At 38.8% G+C, this 22,552-nt stretch overlaps 1 protein-coding gene across 1 annotated transcript in view; it reads right to left on the bottom strand.

Moving 5' to 3' along the window:
• Positions 1-22,552, bottom strand: part of LOC138683275 (junction-mediating and -regulatory protein-like) — a 114,817-nt gene that overhangs the window by 5,431 nt on the left and 86,834 nt on the right. The window contains 3 exon segments of the mRNA XM_069774845.1: positions 333-879; positions 2,174-2,269; positions 6,176-6,262. Coding sequence (XP_069630946.1) covers positions 333-879; positions 2,174-2,269; positions 6,176-6,262 — 730 coding nt within the window.

Genomic DNA, 22,552 nt, shown 5'->3' with positions numbered 1-22,552 from the left:
TGAAGCATATAATCTTTGCAGTGCTGGCTGTAAACAAGATAGGAAAAAAGAATCTTTAAGGCAATGTTTAGCTCCATTTTCCATCTAGTCTAACGTGGTATATCATAGGATCAGTTTCATAAGTGTTTTCTGTCTAACTGAACAAGTATACCACACGCTGTCATACAGGTCCTAACATTTGTTTGAGTTGCCAATGTTTGTCAACTGAAAAGGATTTAACAACTTTCCCATTAATAATTATAAATAAATCACAGCATACACTTCTCTATATAGCAATTCAAAAGAGGAATTGATGTGCATTACAATTAAATACACAGAAATGAAAACATTACCTCTCCTCCTGTGTAAACCCTCTAGATAACCGGTCTTCTTAAGCTGCTTCTTGGCACTGACTAGCTGACTGCTGTCAAACAGATGTGCTGTTGGGACACTGGAAGAGTGCTGGACTCCCTTCTCCTCACTATGATGTTTAATAAAGCTGTCACTTTTCTCTAAGGATTTGGTGTCATCTTCCTTGGAGGGCAAAGGTAGAAGTGGAGGTGGTGGAGGCAAAGGGGGTGGTAGCGGTACTACAGTAACAATCTCTGGTTGAAGCTCATTACTGGGGAGTGAAGAAGTACTAACATGAGGCAGTTCAGAGGTAACACCATTGGGAGGTAACAAGATATCTTGAAGTTGTTCTAAGCTTGTGGATTCCTGCACTTGCAAAGGCTGAACTGCATTTTCCAATTCCACCTCTTCACTTTTCTCTTGGATTTGTATGGTTGCTGGCAAAGATTGAAGCTGATCTATGCAGGACACTGAGCTGGCTGCACATTTTCTTCTTGCATGAGCCAGTTGTAGTCTGGGTGATTTAAGTATTACTTGCCCAGGGTACCGCTAAAGTGAAGAAGTTATTTACAATTAGATAAGTACATGCAACACACTATTTTAAATACCAAGTACTCATCATTAGGGTTTGCCTTTCTGACAAGTAGAATTCATCTACTATTTTCATTCATTTTGCTTTGGGCATAAAAAAACCCCAAATATATCCTCACCTTTATGCAAAAATGATCCATTTTCTTAATTTTTATTCTTGGTTAAGCCATAATTTACATGTGATTGGTCTAGTCAGGGATACACATGGATTAAAGTTAGGATTTCACTAAGAACCAGATTGTACATTCAAAACTGTGTTTTCTGAAAACTAAAATTCAAAATTCCCTCATTTCCCTTTTCTAAAACTAGTCAGTGGCGCTCTTTGCAGCTAAGTCCTCTCTGACCTAATATGCTGGCCTTAGATGTGAATCATACTGCTTAAAAAGGTATCTCTTGGAAACATCAAACATTTTGAGAATTTCCAAAGTGTTTTTAATTTAGTTCTTAAATTTGCTGCTTCAATATCTATCTTTTCAAATTAGCTTCATACATAGCCATTTCTATGCAAAAGTAAAAACTGCTTCTGAAATGCAGGTCTAAAACATTTTAGACAGTTGTGGCAGGCCTAAAGGAATAGAGATCATATCAATATAAACGTGCTCATACATAAAGTCAGTTCATTAACAGGTGCTGGTTAAAATAAGTAAATTTGCTTTAATTTACAGAAGCTATGCAATTCAAAAGTCTTGCAAATAATGATATGAAGAGTGTACTGCTAAGCAAGACAGTTTTCCAGTAAAGAAACTTCTCATATCTATATTTTTTTATGTATTCAGCAAAACAAACCAAAAAAGTCTTCACCAATTAATACAGTCTCTGCTTTCCTGCACTTTCATCCCTCTCCTTATTCTCTCCCCTTCATTCCATCTTCTATCCATTTTCTGATACTTACATTGTAATAGGAAGGGGCAGGTATTGGCAGGTGTTATTGCAATCAGTGATAGTGGGGGTATGTCTGATGATAATGGTCTTTGTGGGAAATACCATTTAGATTATACATTTTTTCAGAAAGTTTGCTATCTGTCTTGTCACAATGTGTAGATGCGACAGCGAACAGAAGCTTATTACAACTCTAGGAACATAATAGCCAGAGAAATTCGCTACCACCAATGCCATATTTTGTTGTAAATTTTCCAAAGAACAGTTAACTATACAATGACAGAGAATAGCTAATAGCATAGTATAATCCTGGAATGAGTGAAAATTTCATTTGCAAGAAATTGGTGGAAAAGAACAACTCTTCTTCTGTTACCTGTTTAAACGTGCGAAGTCTGTCCAGTGTTTTCTGTCGTTCCTGACTAACCCAGGAGCTCTTTCTTTCCTCTTCATCTTGTAGTTGATCTCGCTTCTGAGAAAATATATGGAAAACATGTAAATATTACATCCAATGCTATGGTTAGCATCATAAAAAAACCAAAACAACTGAATTAAAATAACTCTTCTACTAATTGTTAGGTATTACCTAACAATCTACTTCTCAAACAAACACATTTCTGACCTTCAAAACTTTGCCTGTCTTCCCCTTAAAAAAACATTATGCATTTCATGTTTTATAAACTTGAAGAAATGCAAATCTCAGTAAAGAAAGATTTCAGTCTGGAACTGGAGCACTTGAAGACTAGAACTTTTAACCTTAAAAGATGATAAATAACTAGAAATGTAACAGAATATTATACTGAAAAAAAATTCATAAATTTAAAATTGTATAAGTTAGCCAGGCAGAAAACCAGTATCCATATTCTCTCATTCCAAAAACAAAATGACAGTTCAAATTGCAAGGTTGCACATTTAAAACAAGTCATATTAAAATTTTTACAGCGCAAGAAATCACAGAACTCAGTGCCACAAAGATTTGAAGCCAATATTGAGCAAATTAAGTAAACATTTTCATTATAATTTACACTAATAAACTAAAGCTTTGTATTTAAATTAAGCTGTCATTATTTAATCCAGCTTGATTTTCTGTAATCTTTAAATAAAGGTTTGAAGCTCTTCCTTGCAGCTAAGATGGTTATATTTTTTTCTTGTTTGGGGATCTTACCTCAGTGAAAACACACATTTGGATACACCTCCTTTAAATAGTCATCCATTTTCACAACACTTCAGCAAAGTTACTACATCTTTGAAACAAAACACTATGCTTCAGTGTCCTAGTTTAACCCCAGCTGGTAACTAATCACCACACAGCTGCTCACTCACTCCCCCCCACCCAGTGGGATGGGGGAGAAAATCGGAAAAAAAAAAGGTAAAACTCGTGGGTTGAGATAAGAACAGTTTAATAGAACAGAAAGGAAGAAACTAATAACGATAATAATAACAATAGTAAAATGACAATAGTAATAATAAAAGAATTGGAATATACAAAACAAGTGATGCACAATGCAATTGCTCACCACTCGCTGATCGATGCCCAGTTAGTTCCCGAGCAGCAATCTGCCCCCTCCAGGCCAACGCCCCCCAGTTTATATACTAGATGTGACATCACGTGGTATGGAATACCCCCTTGGCCACTTTGGGTCAGGTGCCCTGGCTGTGTCCCCTCCCAACTTCTTGTGCCCCTCCAGCCTTCTTGCTGGCTGGGCATGAGAAGCTGAAAAAATCCTTGACTTAGTCTAAACGCTGCTTAACAACAACTGAAAACATCAGTGTGTTATCAACATTCTTCTCATACCTAGCTCAAAAACATAACACTATACCAGCTACTAGAAAGAAAATTAACTCTATCCCAGCCAAAACCAGGACATTCAGTCAAATTTATTGAAAGTGGACACTAGTTATCAGATGGCAAAAGTCACTGTATGTATAACTTCAGAAGTTATCAGGAAAAGTGATAGAACAGGCAACTGTAAAGAAAACCTCCTGAGCAGAAACAGCAGGTTTAATTCTTAAAAGACTCACAGCATTAAGTATTACTTTTAAAAGATGATGATCATCATCATTAAAAAATATGTCCTTTATAAAGGGCCAAGTCCTGTGATTTCAAGTGAGATAAGTATAGATGCATTAGGGAGAGGAAGAGAAGAACATGTCTGAAAAATGGTAGACAGGAAACAGGAAAAGGAGAAGAGGACTAGAAGCATGTGGTGAAAAGAAAATAACTGAGCAATGGGGCAAAGAAGTTAAAACAGAAGCATAAAGAAAAGCTTATAGCAAAAAGAAAGGATAGTTCTCCTGCCGCCACACCTGCATGTTTCATATGCAATCAGGTCAAACTTTTCCTGAAGCAGTCTCAAAGTCGAGGGTTTTTTTGTTTGTTTTGGGTTTGGTTGTTGTTGTTTGGGGGAGTATTTTGGTTTTGGGGTTGTTGTGGGGGGGTTGTTTTTAAATAAGAATAGTGAAATTGTGATTCTTATTCAGTTTCAGGTTTGGACACCTTTGAGATTATCTTTTCAAAATTCTTCATGAAAACCAGTGGCTGAAAACCTATTTTACAATAATAGCAGAAATTTTCAGTCAAATTATTAACAGAAAAAAAGAAAAAAAAATTAGCATAAGGTTCTTTATAAAGTGCAAGCGGGCAACTCCATGAAGTAAATAATGAAAAAGCCCTGTAGAGTTTCAGAGACAAAAATGTCCTTCAGCTTTGTCATCTTATTTTTAAGAGAGTGATAAATGGACTGCAATCCATGTAGCAAATTCCTTCGCCTTATTGTAAGAACCGAAAAAAAAATAAATCTATTTTTCTAACTTCTTGAAAGAGCACGCCAATATGTGCGGTCTTTCACAAGTAGCCTTTTCATAAAATAAATTATGCAGCTGACTTCCTGAACAAATGTATCAATGTTAAAAATGTATAAGGATGAAATAGAATCACTTCTGCTAATCTAACTGAAGCCTGAATTAAAAAGACTTGTGTTTCAATGCATCTTTGTCAGTGATCTTTATTAAATATTGATACTATATCAGCTCCCAAAACCCAGCCCAGTATTTGAATATTCTTTAAGATAAAGTCTATCACTAGATAAATTCTAACACAACAGTCAGACTAGCTAGCCTATTCTCTGCAATGAGACTGCACAGAGAATTGTGGAGCATACAGCTGGAACTACATACTTTATACAACACAATTCAAGTGATTTCTTCTGTAGATAAAAGAAAAATAACGAACAAGCTTATTAAGATTCAAGAATAAATGTGTATGGTTTCTTTACTCATTTCAGCATATCTGACACTGTACTCAAAGATGTCTGGAATCATCTATGTGCACATGATAACAAACTCCATGCAGCCTAACCCTAGCAGTAATCACTTAGACTGTGAACCCAGTATTAATGAACTGTTTTATTTGCTTGGGTTTAATGTCATCTGTGGTGGTGTGCTCCCCCCCAACCTGACCTTTATTTCCTGTAATCCTGATCAAGTGATAACCACCAGTGACGGCCGTAATGGATGCATCCAACTCAAAGTGGATTCAGGGAAGACAGATAACACAATAGCCAAGGGCTAATTTGAGCAATGCACCCACCTAACCACAGTGCTGGTCAACATCCGACTCAAGCCAAATTTGGAAGAAACTAACATCTGTAGTTGGTATGCAAATATGACTATGAGTCAATTATCTTACTCCATAAATAGTGGACAGCCCAGGGCCCATTGAGCTCTCTTGCATGGCAGCGGGCTGCACACCAGGATCTCCCCTTGAGTAGGGATGCCTCTTAAGGTTACTCCTCGAGGTTGAGAGAGTCCTTGCTGCAACAGATTCTCATTAAGTGATTAATAGCATGCTAAATTGAAATCTTACCTAAGTGATATAAAGGATTGATCGCACATATATAATCCTTTAGGCATAAACCATTGACCAAGTCTGGGACTAGGAGTGGATCCAGCTGCACCGACTCCTCTCTGAGAAGGAGTTTAGAACGCAAGGGGGTCCTTTCTGAACCTCGTGACTCAACGGGAGGGTCTCCCTGACAGTTTTGTCTGACCCTGTCCTCTATGCAGTAAATATCAAGTGAACCTTGCCATTGAATCTTGTTAAACCACTGTCGCATTTACTATCAAGCTTTGTTAAGTCACTGTTTTATATCAATAAACATATTGCTACTTCTCTCTTAAGAGTGAAGTACGTCACTCCATCCGCGACGTCATCCTACCACAGCTATAATACTCCCCCTTATCAGCATAATATGATAGAGAAATCCACGCCATCCTTTTAAAACAGCTATCACTCCAAATGCTCTACTAATTAATGTATAATGAAGAATGCAAGCTATTAACTAAAGGCTAAACTCAACCGCAGAAAACTCAAACTTACTAGCTGAACATTATGGTGCATTTTGTATTCCTCCTCACTCTGGTGATATTGCTGGATCTTTTCATTATGCTTTGCGATACAGATCTCCTGTAGAGACATAAAATGTCATCTATAAAATATAAATTTAAAATATCAGTATACAGTGTATAATGTCACATTTAGCAAATGACACTAAGAATTAGAAAAATAAAAATTACAAAGCCTCAGACAAGCTAATTTAACCAAGCTAATTTATCTTACAATAAAACCATAAAATGGAAACAAACCCAAGACAAACCAACCCAAACCTATTACTTTTAACTGTCAAAAGAATACATACAAGTAACAGCTGCTTGAAAAGTTTATTCTACAATACTAGTACAAAAGTGGCAAGAAATACTGATTTGTCAAATACTTCATAAAACCTTTGTGCAACTCCATGTATTTGTATACATGGATAATAACTAACTCTCAAATATAGTATGTATTTCTGTTTAGGCAACTAGGCAGCTTCTCATTTACAAGTGTCAGTTCATCTTTTGCATCTACAATTTGCAAGCACAAACATTAATAAAGTTGTTACAATTTTATGCATACACAAGCAAGTTCCCATTATACCGAGTTCACGTCTGTAATGTCTGGTTTAAAAACAAGCATTTATTACATTGCCTGTGTATAAGAACAGGTTAAAAATAAAACAGGACATGTTACAATAGATGACAGGAAGAAGCAGGACACTCAAAGTTAAGGTAGATTATATAAAAAGAACTGAATTAAATATCAGTTGCAAAGAAAAGGCATGTGCAAGAATTTATAGTAGCGAAGAGACAGACAAGCTCATAGGACAGTACTGAGGGCCAGGAAATCAGACAGTATGGGCAATGAAATTAGGCCCGGTACAAGCACCGGACAGAACTAGAACAAGGTCAGATGTGCAGTTAGAAACAGGACTCATGGCTGTGTAAGAGAGGGCAGTGTTAGGAAACAGTTTGGAGCGTGACTGCAGCTAGAAGAACACCAAAGTGACAGGCTTTCCAGGCATCAGTCAGCTTGACTTACTGGGTGGAGCCAGACAGGAGCTTTGCTGTCACAAGCATTGCTTGGGGCAGCTGATGGAGTATCAGCCATCAAGCAAGATACTACAGTAGTGGCAGAAAGACACAAAAAACAAGGAGGGGAGGGATAAAAAAGCTCACAATTTTGGACACTGGGAACTGCAGAAAAAGCTACGTTCTCCTAAAAGGTATGGACATACTGTGATCAGGGTTCCTGTGTAAGAAAGAAATACCATGCTGTCTTGAATGTTTCTAAACAGTAAGACCATCAGTTTTGCTACTGTATACAGGTAACACTCCAACAAGAGCACAGGTTTCTGTAGAGATACTGTCCCAGGTTCATCAGAGGTGTGTGTGTATGTATATCTATACATATCTAAACTCTGCTGGGTTTTATGTATGTTTGTGGGTTTTTTTCCCCTGATGAAAAGAGTTTAATACAGCTGGAAAAGTTAATCCATTTCATTTGTAACTGCAAAAGTACAAACTACTTAATTTCTACATTTCAAAGACACAACAATAACTTTGGAATATTATTAGAGAATCTGAAAGACTTTTTGTAACACTACTACTGATTTACCTTTATAGTTTATTCTCTATTTATGTGTTAAGTTCGATTAAAAGAATATTTAAAGTAACAAGAAAGACTGTATGTTAGGTTTGGGTTGTTTTTTGTGGGCTTGTTTGGGGTTTTTTTTTTGTTTGTTTGTTTTTTACAGGTTAGCAAGACTAAAGAAATAAAAACAATATGTAAGATACTTTAATATGCAAAATACAGGAATATACTCTCATAAATACTTGGGGGCACACTTTTATGAAACATTTTTCTCTTTAGCATAAATATTTAAATCTTTCTGATTAAGAGCAATAATGAAAGATATTTTAAGCATGTAAAGAAAGAGGTTAAACCAGACCAAAACATATTTAGTGCTGAATTTCATAGAATCATTTAGGTTGGAAAAGACCTTTAAGATCATCGAGTCCAACCGTTAACCTAACACTACCAAGTCCCACTAAACCATGTCCCTAAGCACCACATCTACACGTCTTTTAAATACTTCCAGGGATGGTGACTCAACCACTTCCCTGGGCAGCCTGTTCCAATGCTTGACAACCCTTTCGGTGAAGAAATTTTTCCTAATATCCAATCTAAACCTCCCCTGGCACAACTTGAGGCTGTTTACTCTTGTCCTATTGCTTGGTAGTTGGGAGAAGAGACTGACACCCACCTCGCTACAACCTCCTTTCAGGTAGTTGTAGAGAGCAATAAGGTCTCCCCTCAGCCTCCTTTTCTCCAGGCTAAACAACCCCAGTTCCCTCAGCCGCTCCTCATAAGACTTGTGCTCTAGACCCTGCACCAGCTTTGTTGCTCTTCTTTGGATGTGCTCCAGCACCTCAATGTCTTCCTTGTAGTGAGGGGCCCAAAACTGAATACAGTATTTGAGGTGCAGCCTCACCAGTGGTGAGTACAGGAGGACAATTGCTTCCCTAGTCCTGCTGGCCACACTTTTTCTGATACAATACTTCTTTGTACTAATAAAGAAACAACCTACTTTAATGTAATTAAGTCTCTGTGACTTGAAATAATAAAAAAGACTAGGAGGGGCTGAAAACATGTTGCAGCACATCTGAATCATCATAACTAATTACAGAAATGGTCAAAAAAAACCCCACCAAAACCAAAATAGGTTGCAATCTCATAGGGACAAATACAGGGGTCTACGTGTAGACAAGATTAAGTGACTGCAAACAAAGGATGAATAAAAAATAGTTAGGTGGCAACATTAAAGAAAATGATATGGATGATTATGGCAGATGACAAGCTGAACATAAACCAACAATATCTCATACTCTGGCAAAAAAGAAAACATAATTGGGTGTATGAGCAGAAATACAGCCTGCCACACGTGAAGTAATCCATCCTTCTCAGCACTGAGAAAGCAAGAGCATTATGTCCAGTTAGAGCCACACATCAAGAAAGATTTTGATCAACTGTATACAATTCAGAGAGCGTCAAGAAGTAATGTTCATTTTCAGTCACCTGACTGATTTCTGTAGTATCAAATTGTACTTCTATTGAAAAGACAGAAAGGGAGAGCTAAGCAACCATTTCAACCCTCATCACTGGATACACTACCGTGTTTAAGACTAGTAATACATAATATAGGTAAGAGATCTGTATTAGTATTATATTTAACTATTTCCAGTGAGCCTTGCTTTCAGATTGAAAAGCATCTCAAGTAAAATGTTAGCTTCTCATTTAGTAAGCTCAGTATGTGCAGAGAGCATATTTTATTATAAGCATTCTATGTAGTTATGTCCTTATATTATTATTATAATAATACAGCATACCAAGTAACCCTATGTCAGCTGTCACTGCAACTAATTAACACCTGCTTTGGCATGGGCTATGCTTTAAACTGTGGGCTTGAAGAGTAGTAAAGGTGTGGGAGCAGCTCGGAACACCTGGCATTTGAATCAAGAGTGAACTTTAGAATTTGTTGTGCTGCAAGTTTGCCAAGTCTTTGAAGAACTAGTTTTACAAGGTCAGGTCGGAGGATTGCCTGGTGTGTGCCTGGGAAGATGTGACTGAGGACAGTCACGAGTTGATCAAACAACTGATATTATCTACATCCTGTTTGGCTGTATGCCCTTAGTTCTTTCCAGATCCTTGTGGAAACATATATAAGTCTGATCCTTTTGTGAAATAAACAGAATCTTGTACAGATATCTTGAGTGGTTAATCCAGTCTCCGCAAAAGGTGTCCTATTAAATGGACGCAACACGTGAGGAAGCTTCCTAGGTCAAAGCACACGTTATGAACATGCCCCAAACAGTTTCACTGACCGGTTGCTTCTCCCAGCCTGCTCATGATAAGGAATACTTTTCCTGGATGTAAAATAATTAGATTTCTTCATAACTCTGTTTTTTCAAAGATATTTTTCTAGATGCCTTCTACATTTTTTTTTTACCTTGACTCTTTTTGCTATAAATTTAGCTCCCTAATAAAACAGCTGTTTGTTTCATATGATAACCTAATTAATACTACTGTGCAGCCAGCAGGGGGTAGACTGGGATAACAGTAGACATATTGTGCATGAAAAATCCATAACTAGCTTTCAAGAAATAAGAAAAATAATGAGATTGCTATTAAAATCTTATTTTTTAATAACTAAGTCATCAACACAAAGGAACATCAGGAAATGATTGCTTAACAAATGCGAATAGGTTTGTATAAAAAAAAAAGAGAATAAAGAGTTTATGCTCATGTTAGTACAGTGAAAGAACATCAACTTCAGTAAAACCATGCATTTAAAAAACACTGGCTCAGTAACTCAGAATCACAACTGAAAGAGGTTTCTAACAAACCTTTAGCAAAAGTTTCTAAATAAAGGTTTGGTACAAATATTTGACAACGTTATTAAAAAATGAAAGCATCAACTGCAAAAACAGGGAAATAATTTCTAAAAAAAAATGAATAGAGACTATAGTCACAGAAGTTTATATTACATAAAATCTTATTCTACACACAGTAATCGATTCCCTTTCACTGCGTTATCTCCTCAACAGACAAGATTTTCAAATATCCAGATGATGAAACTACCTCCCCTGAAAAATAAAAACCAACAATAGAGAATTGTTTCCTACTGTTTTCTTAATCATGATATCTGCTGCTAGAAAGGAGGCAATCTCCTAAGGGAATCTTCAAGTTGCTAGGAGGAGGAGGAGGAGTAATGGTGGTGTCAGGAACACAATCTGAAAATCATTAAGCAGACTCTCATCTCAGTTCAGCAATAAATGTTTCTTAATTGAGAAAGACATAGACAGACTGACCTTCAGCAAGAGTTTTACCACATAGTATGTACTTTCCAAATCCAACCTAAAAAAAAAATCATTCTTTTCTCCACTTAGCGTTCAGTCATCGCTGCGCTCATTCTCACCATCTAGACTCCACTTTTCCATCCCATCTGGTTCTTTGTTCTGCGTGCTTAAAATAAACTGCAAACTCTATAAGAGTAAGAACCCTGTTTTCCTCACAGGTTTCTAAAGTACAACGATCCACATCAGGCACTGTAAGTAGTGTTCATTAACAATGTTTTGCAATATCACTAGAATGGTCACTCAAGATACAATGCTTCCATATGCTTGAATCAAAGTGTGATGGGTTGACCCTGGCTGGATGCCAGGTGCCCACCAAAGCCGTTCTATCACTCCCCCTCCTCAGCTGGACAGGGGAGAGAAAAATATAACAAAGAGCTTGCGGGTCGAGATAAGGACAGGAGAGATCACTCACCAATTACCGTCACGGGCAAAACAGACTCAGTTTGGGGAAAATTAACTCAATTTATTATGAATCAACCAGAGTAGGGTAATGAGAAATAAAACCAAATCTCAGAACACCTTCCCTCCACCCCTCCCTTCTTCCTGGGCGCAACTTCACTCCTGGATTTCTCTACCAAACCCCCCCAGCGGCACAGGGGGACAGGGATGGGGTTTACGGTCATCGCACGTTATTTTCTGCCGCTTCATCCTCCTCAGGGGCAGGACGCATCACACTCTTCCCCTGCTCCAGCGTGGGGTCCCACCCACGGGAGACAGTCCTCCACGAACTTCTCCAACGTGGGTCCTTCCCACGGGCTGCAGTTCTTCACAAACTGCTCCAGCATGGGTCCTTTCCACGGTGTGCAGTCCTTCAGGAGCACACTGCTCCAGCGTGGGTCCCCCACGGGGTCACAAGTCCTGCCAGAAAACCTGCTCTGTGGGCTCCTCTCTCCACAGATCTGCAGGTCCTGCCAGGACCCTGCTCCAGCGCGGGGTTCCCATGGGGTCACAGCCTCCTTCAGGAACCCACCTGCTCCGGCGTGGGGTCCTCCACGGGCTGCAGGTGGATATCTGCTCCACCGTGGACCTCCATGGGCTGCAGGGGGACAGCCTGCCTCACCATGGTCTTCACCACGGGCTGCAGGGGAATCTCCGCTCCGGCGCCTGGAGCATCTCCTCCCCCTCCTTCTTCACTGACCTTGGTGTCCACAGGGTTGTTTCTCTTACATGTTCTCACTCCTCTCTCTGGCGGCTGTTTCTCTCTGTCCCAACTTTTTTTCCTTCTTAAAAATGTTATATCACAGAGGCATTACCACTATCGCTGATTGGCTCGGCCTTGGCCGGTGGCGGGTCCATCTTAGAGGTGGCTGGTATGGGCTCTCTCGAACACAGGGGAAGCTTCCAGCAGCTTCTTACAGAAGCCACCCCCGTAACCCCCCCCCCCGCTACCAAAACCTTGCCACACAAAACCAATACACAAAGACACAAGAATCTTGATTTTTCAGGTAATTACTAATAAGCTGTATTGGGTTTGAGTGGCAAGGTTTTGGTAGAAAGAGGGCTACAGGGGTGGCTGCTGTGAGAAGATTCCAGAAGCTCTCCCCATGTCCGATAGAGCCAATGCCAGCCAGCTCCAAGACGGACCCACCGCTGGCCAAGTCTGAGCCAGTCAGAATGAGTTACTAAAATGAAAAAAAAAAAAAAAAGTTACAAGGATAATTAAGCTCGAATACAAATATCAGTATTTAGTCAAGATTGCCTATGCCTTCTGTAATTACTTTATTTAACATTTTTAGAGTTTTTCTGTATTAGGTATATGTGTTTTGATTTGTGGGGAAGTTGTTTTAGTTTGTTTTTTAAGAATTTGGTTTTTTTAATAAGTATTTTTTTTTAATCAGTTTAAGTTTGTTTGTTTTCAGAATGAGATTAGGAGGAAATGAATTGCTTTGCCTACAATCTTTGAGAACAGTGTTTAGTGTCCTCTTCTTTTGGAGCAAGACATAAAAAATGGAAGATGTATCATCTGGGTGTTAAATTTCTGCTGTTGCTGTGAAACTTTAGGCAAGAGACAAGCCTACAGGAGGGAAGGGAGAAACAAATACCAAATTCTGTGTGCTCAGCAGAGGCTTATTAGAGTAGGACAGCTGAATTCTTTGCAGATTCCTTCTTTGAAAAAAAAAACAGAACAAAAGTTCATAACAAAGTTAAAGCATTTAGAAGCTTGAAAATGCAGATTAGTGTTGTCCATGATAGAAGTCTTTTTTTTCTTTTTATCTTTTAACTTGATTGTATGCTAGATTTTCAGGTGTATTTTGCCTCATTTAGTGTGAAGGATGGATCATTTAGTATGGGTGAGGAATCAAAGCTGTACTGTGAAGCACTTACTTAAATATTGCTGAATTTGGAAAACCTAATGAAAAAGGTAGAAGACTATGGAAGGAGAAAAGGATGGCTTATTATGAAGTGGAACACAACTCTGGAGAACTGACTTTTGCCAAAATTTGTATTTAATTATGTATTAGTCATCTGACCCTAGAACAATGCATTCAGCAGTGATGTTTCTCTTTTTTTGGGGGCTCACAGCTTCAGAAACCTAGTTTTGTTTGTAGAAATGCTTAATATTTGTAAGTGCTGCTCAAATCCATGCGGACCTCCTTCTAAACGTGGCAAAATGCTTACCAGATATCATGCGTTCTTGAAAAAAGTGGACATTGCAAACACAACAGTGTTTGGGACCTACTTTTTTGTTTTTTAAATAATATGGGAATAATCCTGCTCGCCCCATGGCCTTTGGGGGACACACAAGTAAAAGCCAATTTGTAATGAACTGTATTATCAAATTGAGAAATGCTCACCAAAGAAGCAATTCTGTACTCGGTTCAAGATTAAAATGTAAGATACGCTTACTAGACATATTCTGTATGTCTAGTATGACCGTATTTTGTATGGTAAGTGTGAAAAGTTGTATTGATAAGCCAGCCAAACACTCAGAACTATAATTATGTTCATGGAATGCTAGAGAAGGTATAATAAAGGAATTGAAGACAGTATTGTAATTTATATACACTTAAAAGCTGTGCTGAATTTGTATAGGCATTTTTAAATGTCACTATTTCTGGACTGTTGCTGTTTTAGATGTAATAATATGTAAAGACATTCAACCAGTGAGTTTTAGCATGTTAATTTCACTGTTTGGATTACTGGTCCATTTCTTCTGATTTCAGACTCTTGGCTGTAACACAGGCATCAGGCAAGTGAAGCTCGATATTCAAATGCTGTATTATATGTTTTGGGCTATCTGTGTATTTCCCCCAAAATTCTGAAGACAAGTATAAACTTAAAACCGGAGTGCAAACAATATTTATAGATTATTTTATCTAGCATTTTGAATTCTAAATGGATTTTAAGATGCTCTTTTTGCTAGAAATCAGACTTCTAATGAACTAAAAAAAGCTGTAATATTTTTGATCTTAAAAATATTTCACATTTATACCCACAAATTTTTCATTTATCAAAAGGGATCATTTCCCTGTGAAAATTTAGCAATTTTTTTGTATGTTAAGAATATACATTGCCACAGCAGAAAAGTGGGAAGTAGTAGGCATCAGTAGCTGGAAAACCAAAGGTGAAATACTTCTCCCAAAATTTGGAAGAAGCAGAGCTAGCTACCTGTGCTCTGGTGCCTTTGATTTCAGATAGTTAAATCTTATTTTTTTCAGATCCTCCATATATAGTGCAGTCTTCTTCTGAAAGTATGGAGGGGAGGGACCGGTTCTAGTGGTTGATATTTGGCTATAGAACTTACTGACAGATTAATAGGATCAAGCCTTAGCCCTTTAAGACCAAGATATAAAGTAGTCTTTGATACAGGTTACCAAATCTGGTTATTTAAAAAAAAAAAATCTTTCAGAAGAATAACTTCATGTGCAAAAAAACCAAAGCCTTTTACGTATGTACAGTTGTATCCACTGGCCTTCACAGAGAGAAAGAAACTACCTTCTTAATTTGTATTTTTATGGTCTTATAATTGTGGACCAGTACTTCACAGTCATGGTGAGTAGGCACTGTGTTTGATCAAACCCCAGGTGAAATCAATGGGAGGCTTTCTTTTGTTCATGCTTTTTTTCCTTTTTTTTTTTCTTTTTTCTTTTTTTTTAAATGTGCTTGGTATTAGACTATAGATAAAATGTAAGATAAATTGTTTTATAACCTACACATAGATGCCAGCAAAACTTTGACACAAGCATTCTTGAAGGTCTGAGTTGGACTGGATTTGCTTAACTGAGCACTGATAATATCTTGATACAGGTGAGAGACTACAGTCATCATTACCTCTCAATTCATCTTCAGGAAATGAGAACATTAAAATGTAGTTATACATTAAATATATTTAAAAGCACTCTTAGTTTCATTGCATACATATTTATTATCTTCACTGACATGTTAATTCACTTGAGCATGAGGGGGTTTTAAGGACTTTAAATATACTAATGTTGAGGTCTAGCACTAGAAATAAGAGAGCAGCATATAGCTTAATAATTCATTTTTTTGAAATTGTAGAATGCTTTATTAGTCTATGTTGTGCTTCTCTTTCAAGCTCCTTTAAGCAGATACTAGTGTAGTTAAAAATCTAACTGTGGCTCAAACGTCTATAGATTTATTTGTTGGTTTAATACTTGGTGGTGAAGTGCAGTAGTGAACCTTATAGCTAATTTGACTTTGATTTGTGTAAAATTAAATACTTTGAAATAAATTATGTTGCACTGAATGTTTTAACTTTTGGTTTAAAAAAAATGTTTTTGCAAAGTATGAAACAAGTTCAAAGGAAAATGTAAGTTTAGCGATGAGGATAGCTAGCAAAATAGAGAGAATTACTTAAAAAATACTTAGAGAAATACTTGGGGGAAAAAAAATCTCTCAGAGTCAACTGAAGATGTGTTTGGGAAGGGAGTGGGCATCAGTGCTTCATACTCTTAATTTGTAGTCTTGCTCCCATACATCAAATGGATAAGTTCTGTATTACTAAATCCATGTTTTTATCATTGGCTCTAGAATAACTGATGTCTTAGTGAGCTGGTTTATGAACTGTGCGGGGTTTTTTGTTTTGTTTTTTTTAAGTCTCATAATATTTTTGAGTGCATGGTGGTCTTGCAGTGAAAAACATGAAAACAAAGCTATATAAAGTGCATTGGAGGACACTAAAGCAAGCACTGATTTAAAATGTATAGATTACTTGGCATGGCAATCAGCTCAACTTCATTCCTAAGTTTCTTTTGGTATATCTGTAGCTGAAGATGTGTCCTCACATCATCAGAAATCATAGATAAGCTTGGCTTTTGAAAAACCCATAGAGCAGGGAATAAATGGTAATCTAAGTTTATGCAAAATGGCTAGATTTGCAAATGAAGGTAATAAACTTTGTTGAAACTATTGTTTTCTTGTTTGAGGAACTGGTATAATATGCTGAATTATGCTGTGATAGTCTTTATAGTCTCAAAGTCTGTTTAGGAAGGGCTGTATGCCAGTTTCTGTTTACATCCTAAACTATAAATCCTGCAGATTTTTTATATAGCTTTTCTTTATGTGAACTCATGCCAAAATGTTTTGCTGACTTAAAGTCAGGATTTTATGGGCTTTCTGAAAAAAATAGTGCTCTAAACAGGCGATCTGATGGAAGGCAGGCTGGTAGTCTGAGTCAGTGAGGAACCTGAACTCTTGGTATGAGATTGCTAACTACAAAACTGTGGCATGTATCTGATCACTTAAATCTGCCTATCTGCAAGGTGAATGGAGTACAAAACTGCTCTGGATGTTCAACTGTAAAACTGACCAACAAGACTTGTAGAAAAATCTCATTATGTTTGAATGCCAAAAGTTTTGGTTGTGTTTTGTTGGGTTTTTTTAAAGTTCCCTCACAAAAGGCTGGGCTGGATAACAAACAAAATGGCAGGTGAAATTGTCAATAAATGTAATGCATGTGCAGAAAGGTGATGACAACCTCCAACAGTAAAACTTAACAAAATCCTATAGTTGCAGGCCTGTTTCTCATGTCTTCTCACAGTAAGCTTACTTTACTCTCTTCAAAGTTCAACATAACAATCTGAACTTTTCCAGAGAAGAATGTTTCTGTGCTCCAGTAGAAGAGTCTTGCCTCTCTGATTCATTCTCACTTGCTCACAGGCTAGACTAGGGACCTCCCTTCAGTTTGTTTCCTCTGAAGAACTCATTGGTTTTCTTTTGGAAATATATCCATACAGTGTAGAACAATGTTCTTTTATGTTCTGTTGCTCTGAAGCAATAGCCGATGGAAATAGATGTTTACCTGATGTATTGAAGTTAATGGCTTCTGCTGTTTCTTCCTCTTCTTGTGTGCTTTCCAACAACCACCTTTTGTGAAAGCTGTCATAATTTTCTTAGTTTCAAAGCATTATCTGAAGTAAAGCTTGCAAAACATGAAAGTCTTCAAAAGTGAGTCTCATCTTCACACACACAAAAAAGAATTTTATCTTAGCCAATTTTACCACGAGGCTTGGTTTCTTCTCAAAGAGAATATAGGGTTTTTTTTAGGAAGAATTAGCTGGAATGGGCTTTTTGAGAAAATGATGACTAGAAGGGAAACTATATTTGGCTATGTGATCTAGTTGTGAGATGAGAAGTTTTCCTGTTAGACCACACTTTCTTCAGAAATTCAAGTCTAAACGAGGAACTTACAGACCAAAAGGCGAGTTTGAGAAAATGCTAGGGAACCAAAAAGCCTTTTAGGTTAGAAAAAACTTCAACTATATCAGAGATTCTTAATTTTTAACTAAAATAATTTTTTTACTGAATTGAAAGCAGATACATATTGTATTGGGTTTGCATGGCAAGGTTTTGGTAGCTGGGTGGCTTCTGTGAGAAGACGCCAGAAGCTTCCCCCATGTCCGATAGAGCCAGTGCCAGCCAGCTCCAAGAAGGACCCACTGCTGGCCAAGGCTGAGCCAATCAGTGACGGTGGTAGTGCCTCTGGGATAACATATTTAAGAAGGGGAAAAAACTGCTGCGCAACAGCAGCCGGAAGAGAGGAGTGAGAATATGTGAGAGAAACAGCCCTGCAGACACCCAGGTCAGTGAAGGAGGGGGAGGAGATGCTCCAGGCACCAGAGCAGAGATTCCCCTGCAGCCTGTGGTGAAGACCATGGTGAGGCAGGCTGTCCCCCTGCAGCCCATGGAGGTCCATGGTGGAGCAGATATCCACCTGCAGCCTGGGGAGGACCCCACGCCGGAGCAGGTGGATACGCCCAAAGGAGGCTGTGACCCTGTGGAGAGCCTGCACTGGAGAAGGCTCCTGGCAGGACCTGGGACCCCATGGAGAGAGAGGAGCCCACGCTGGAGCAGTCCATTCCTGAAGGACTGCACCCCGTGGAAAGGACCCACACTGGAGCAGTTCGTGAAGATCTGTAGCCCGTGGGGAGGAGTCACGTTGGAGAAGTTCATGGAGGACTGTCTCCCATGGGAGGGACCCCACGCTGGAGCAGGGGAAGAGCGTGAGGAGTCCTCCCCCTGAGGAGGAAGGAGCGGCAGAGACAACATGTGATGAACTGACCACAACACCCCAGTCCCCGTCCCCCTGCACCGCTCAGGGGGAGGAGGTAGAGAAATCAGGAGTGAAGTTGAGCCTAGGAAGAGGGGAGGGGTGGGGGAAGGTGATTTGTTCTTATTTCTCATTATCCTACTCTGATTTGATTGGTAATAAATTAAATTAATTTTCCCCAATTCGAGCCGGGTTTGCCTGTGATGGTAATTGGCGAGTGATCTCTCCCTGTCCTTATCTTGACCCACGAGCCTGTCATTATATTTTCTCTCCCCTGTCCAGCTGAGGGAGGGAGTGATAGAGTGGCTTTGGTGGGCACCTGGCATCCAGCCAGGGTCAACCCACCATGCGTATGTTTAAAAGAAACATCATTTAGATCACAACACTTCTTAGTTTTTCTTTCCTCACTCTGTCCATTTAAATTCTCTGGTGCCTTTTTTTAGTCATATCTAACGTGGTCAATAGTCATTCTAATAATATGTTTCTGTTTAGTTTATAAAATGACCTGTGCTCTTTTATGGACTATAAAAATGAAAGATGCTGGCATCATAAAGGTATGCAGTGAGCAAACTGAAGCATAAACATGTTATGCATGCATTGCAAATTGTAATGGAATGCAGAAGCACATAAGAACTTCCTTTAATTCCCTAATGAGAGTTATTGTCTTCACATATTGTCCTGGTTTCAGCTGGGATAGTGTTATGTTTTGGGTTCAGTATGAGAAGAATGTTGATAACACACTGATGTTTTCAGTTGTTGTTAAGCAGCGTTTAGACTAAGTCAAGGATTTTTTCAGCTTCTCATGCCCAGCCAGCAAGAAGGCTGGAGGGGCACAAGAAGTTGGGAGGGCACACAGCCAGGACAGCTGACCCAAACCGGCCAAAGGGATATTCCACACCATGTGATGTCATGCCTAGTATATAAACTGGGGGGAGTTGGCCTGGAGGGGGCAGATTGCTGCTCGGGAACTAACGGGGCATCGGTCGGCGAGTGGTGAGCAATTGCATTGTGCATCACTTGTTTTGTATATTCCAATCCTTTTATTATTATTATTGTCATTTTATTATTGTTAATATTACCATTATTAGTTTCTTCCTTTCTGTTCTATTAAACTGTTCTTATCTCAACCCACGAGTTTTACCTTTTTCCTTCCGATTCTCTCCACCATCCCACTGGGTGGGGGGAGTAAGTGAGTGGCTGCGTGGTGCTTAGTTGCTGGCTGGGGTTAAACCACGACACATATATATTTATTACAGGTGATTATTTATTGAAGAGAATATAGGAAACAAAGTCTTCAATACTCATGAGCCTGTTCATGTTGCTATTTAATGGTCCATGTGTGTTTCCCTTTTCCTCTTTAAATTCTCAGCTAGGATAAACTGTAGGTTTGAGAGAGTGGTCTCTTCCTCCATTTCATGGAGGTGTTGTAGGTGGGGAGGTAAGCTGCTGTACGTTCTTCATAAGCTGCAACCTTCAGAGGCGGGTTCTCTCTCTTTCCTCCCCAACTTTTCTCCTTATTACAGCTGTGGTCTTAATTAAACTACCATTTTTTTTCCACGGGCTTACTTTCTAGTTCCTATGATAAGATACAACTCTACATAATTTATATGTCCTATATAAATATACCCAAATTATATTATTTAAATTGAATATTATGATTTAATATATATTTGCTGCAGTGGCACTGTACTGGGCTAAGCAGAATCCACTGTCAAGGAAGGATAGGGGGACCGTGTATATTTTACCACTATGTCTCAGTTGTTCATCTCTGTTTTTCTCTGGTGATTGTCTGTCCTGCCCTGTAAGGATGACGGGCATAAATTTCATTAATGACTGAGAGATTATAATAATTTTCTAGGTAGGTTGCACTTGAAAACTGATAATTCTTCTCTCAAGTGATTGGTAATTGTCAGTATTTACATTCACAGTATGGCTATCTGTTTTTTCTGGGATTTTTTCCCCCCATGTTTCCCCAGAGTGTGCCAGGAGCATGGCCAAAAGTGGCTGTTTGCATGCCCTCTATCTTTTTTTTAATCACAGTTATTGAGCTTAGATTATAAAGAATGATATTAATTACCTTTGGAAAGGTTGCTAGCAGTATTTTCTTTTACACTGGTTTTGGTTGTTTTGTGTTTTTATAACTCAATTTTTCTTTGTTACATTTCTTGATGGAGAAATTGAATCAGGTGGAATGCACTGGCTGGATGGGAAGAGATTGCTTTTCCCCTGGGGAACACTGGAGCACGTTCAGGTCAATGGAGAGGCTGTCAGAGGCCACAGAGCGTGTATGTCAGGCAAGCCCAGAAAATGAAGCCTTGAGCTTGGGCAGGAACACCACTTTGGTACCTTGGAAGCGGCAATCTCTATTCTTTTCTATTAGGTCAATGACTTTCTGAGGGGTTTGCAACTTCCAAGGTACCAAAGTAGTTTGCTGCCACTCAGAAAGTCATTGACCTAATAGAAACAAAGATGGGAAGCAAGGACCTGCCTTTAAGGACATAAGCTTAGTAGGGCTCCGTGTTATTCAGCAGCATTAAGAGCAGCTACAGTAAATACCTCTAACATAAATACCCATCAAAATGGCTACGTTCTTTTCTCCCCAACAAGTGTTGCAAAATGGCACACAACAACTGGCTTTGCCTATTCTTTTTGCTCAAATTAAAATCTTTGATTGCCTCGTTGAAATACATGTTATACTAGCATGTACTTTCCATATGAAAGTATTCTGAGTAGTTAATAGAAACAAGTTTATTTGGTGACTTCTAAGTAATTAAAGGTTCCTTTAAAGCTAAAAGGTAAACTGAATCTTAAATATATAGATTTAATAATACATGGTATTGTACTTGGTACTCTGTAAAACAACTTTTAGTAAGTAGCAAATATAATCCATGAAAATTCTGAGACTTGGAAGTTGTATCTTGTCATAGTTTCAGCCCAGCCAGTAACAAAGGACCACGCAGCCGCTCGCTCACTCCTCCTGTCCCCCTCCGGTGGGATGGGGAGGAGACAGTGGAGAGAAAAGAAAAAAAAAAACCTGGAACCTCGAGGGTTGAGATAAAGGCAGTTTACTGGGACAACACAAAGAAAAAAAAAAGGTTACAACAACAACGGTACTAATGAAAGAGTATACAAAAAGAGTGATGCACAGTGCAACTGCTCACCACCCGGAACCCGATGCTCCGCCACTTCCCCCACCGAAAGTTGAGAGAGCTCCCCCTGGCCCGCTCCCCATTTATATACTGAGCATGATGGCACATGGTATGGAATAGCTCCTTGGCTAGTTCAGGTCAGCTGCCCCGGCTATGCCCCCCACCTCCCAGGTTCCTGTAAAAATTAACTCTATCCCAGCTGAACCCAGGACATTATCCACCCCTTATTCTATACCATCTACATCATGCCCAGATCTTACATTTTTCCAATCAACCACTACCACTTTCCTTGTCTTATATATAAGTATATGGACACCGTCCTACCATACACACACACACACAAATAGTATTCCCTTAATCGATGGGCTATCCCTCTAATGTGTCCATCGATTTTATTTAGTCCATGACTTTGGGGCTCCATCTGTTGTAACAGTTCTTCAGGATAGGAGAGATGTTGTGTGATGTTGGGTGGTTGTATGCTGCCTCTGGAACTTGTGGCTAGTACATTTGGTGCAACTCACGCCCTTGGTCTGCAGGTCGAAGATGTTGATCTTGAGGAAATTGCTGGGTGCCAGTTCAAGTTCTATCACTGTTGTACTTGGCTCAGTTTCAAAGTCCATCCTGCAGTCATTTGGGTAATTCTTACAGTAATGCCATTGATATGGCATATAGACACTATAGATACAATGACATGCATTGGCAGGTTATTTAGCAGTTAAATATCATACAGCCCAATTCACTGGCTATTCTCTCCCAAAATCAAATCTCCCTGAGGTACACATCGAACTTCCCCATTCTTCTG

This window comes from Haliaeetus albicilla, chromosome W (assembly GCF_947461875.1).
Source record: "Haliaeetus albicilla chromosome W, bHalAlb1.1, whole genome shotgun sequence".
Classification (NCBI taxonomy): domain Eukaryota; kingdom Metazoa; phylum Chordata; class Aves; order Accipitriformes; family Accipitridae; genus Haliaeetus; species Haliaeetus albicilla.
This window is presented reverse-complemented; position numbering and strand designations above follow the sequence as displayed.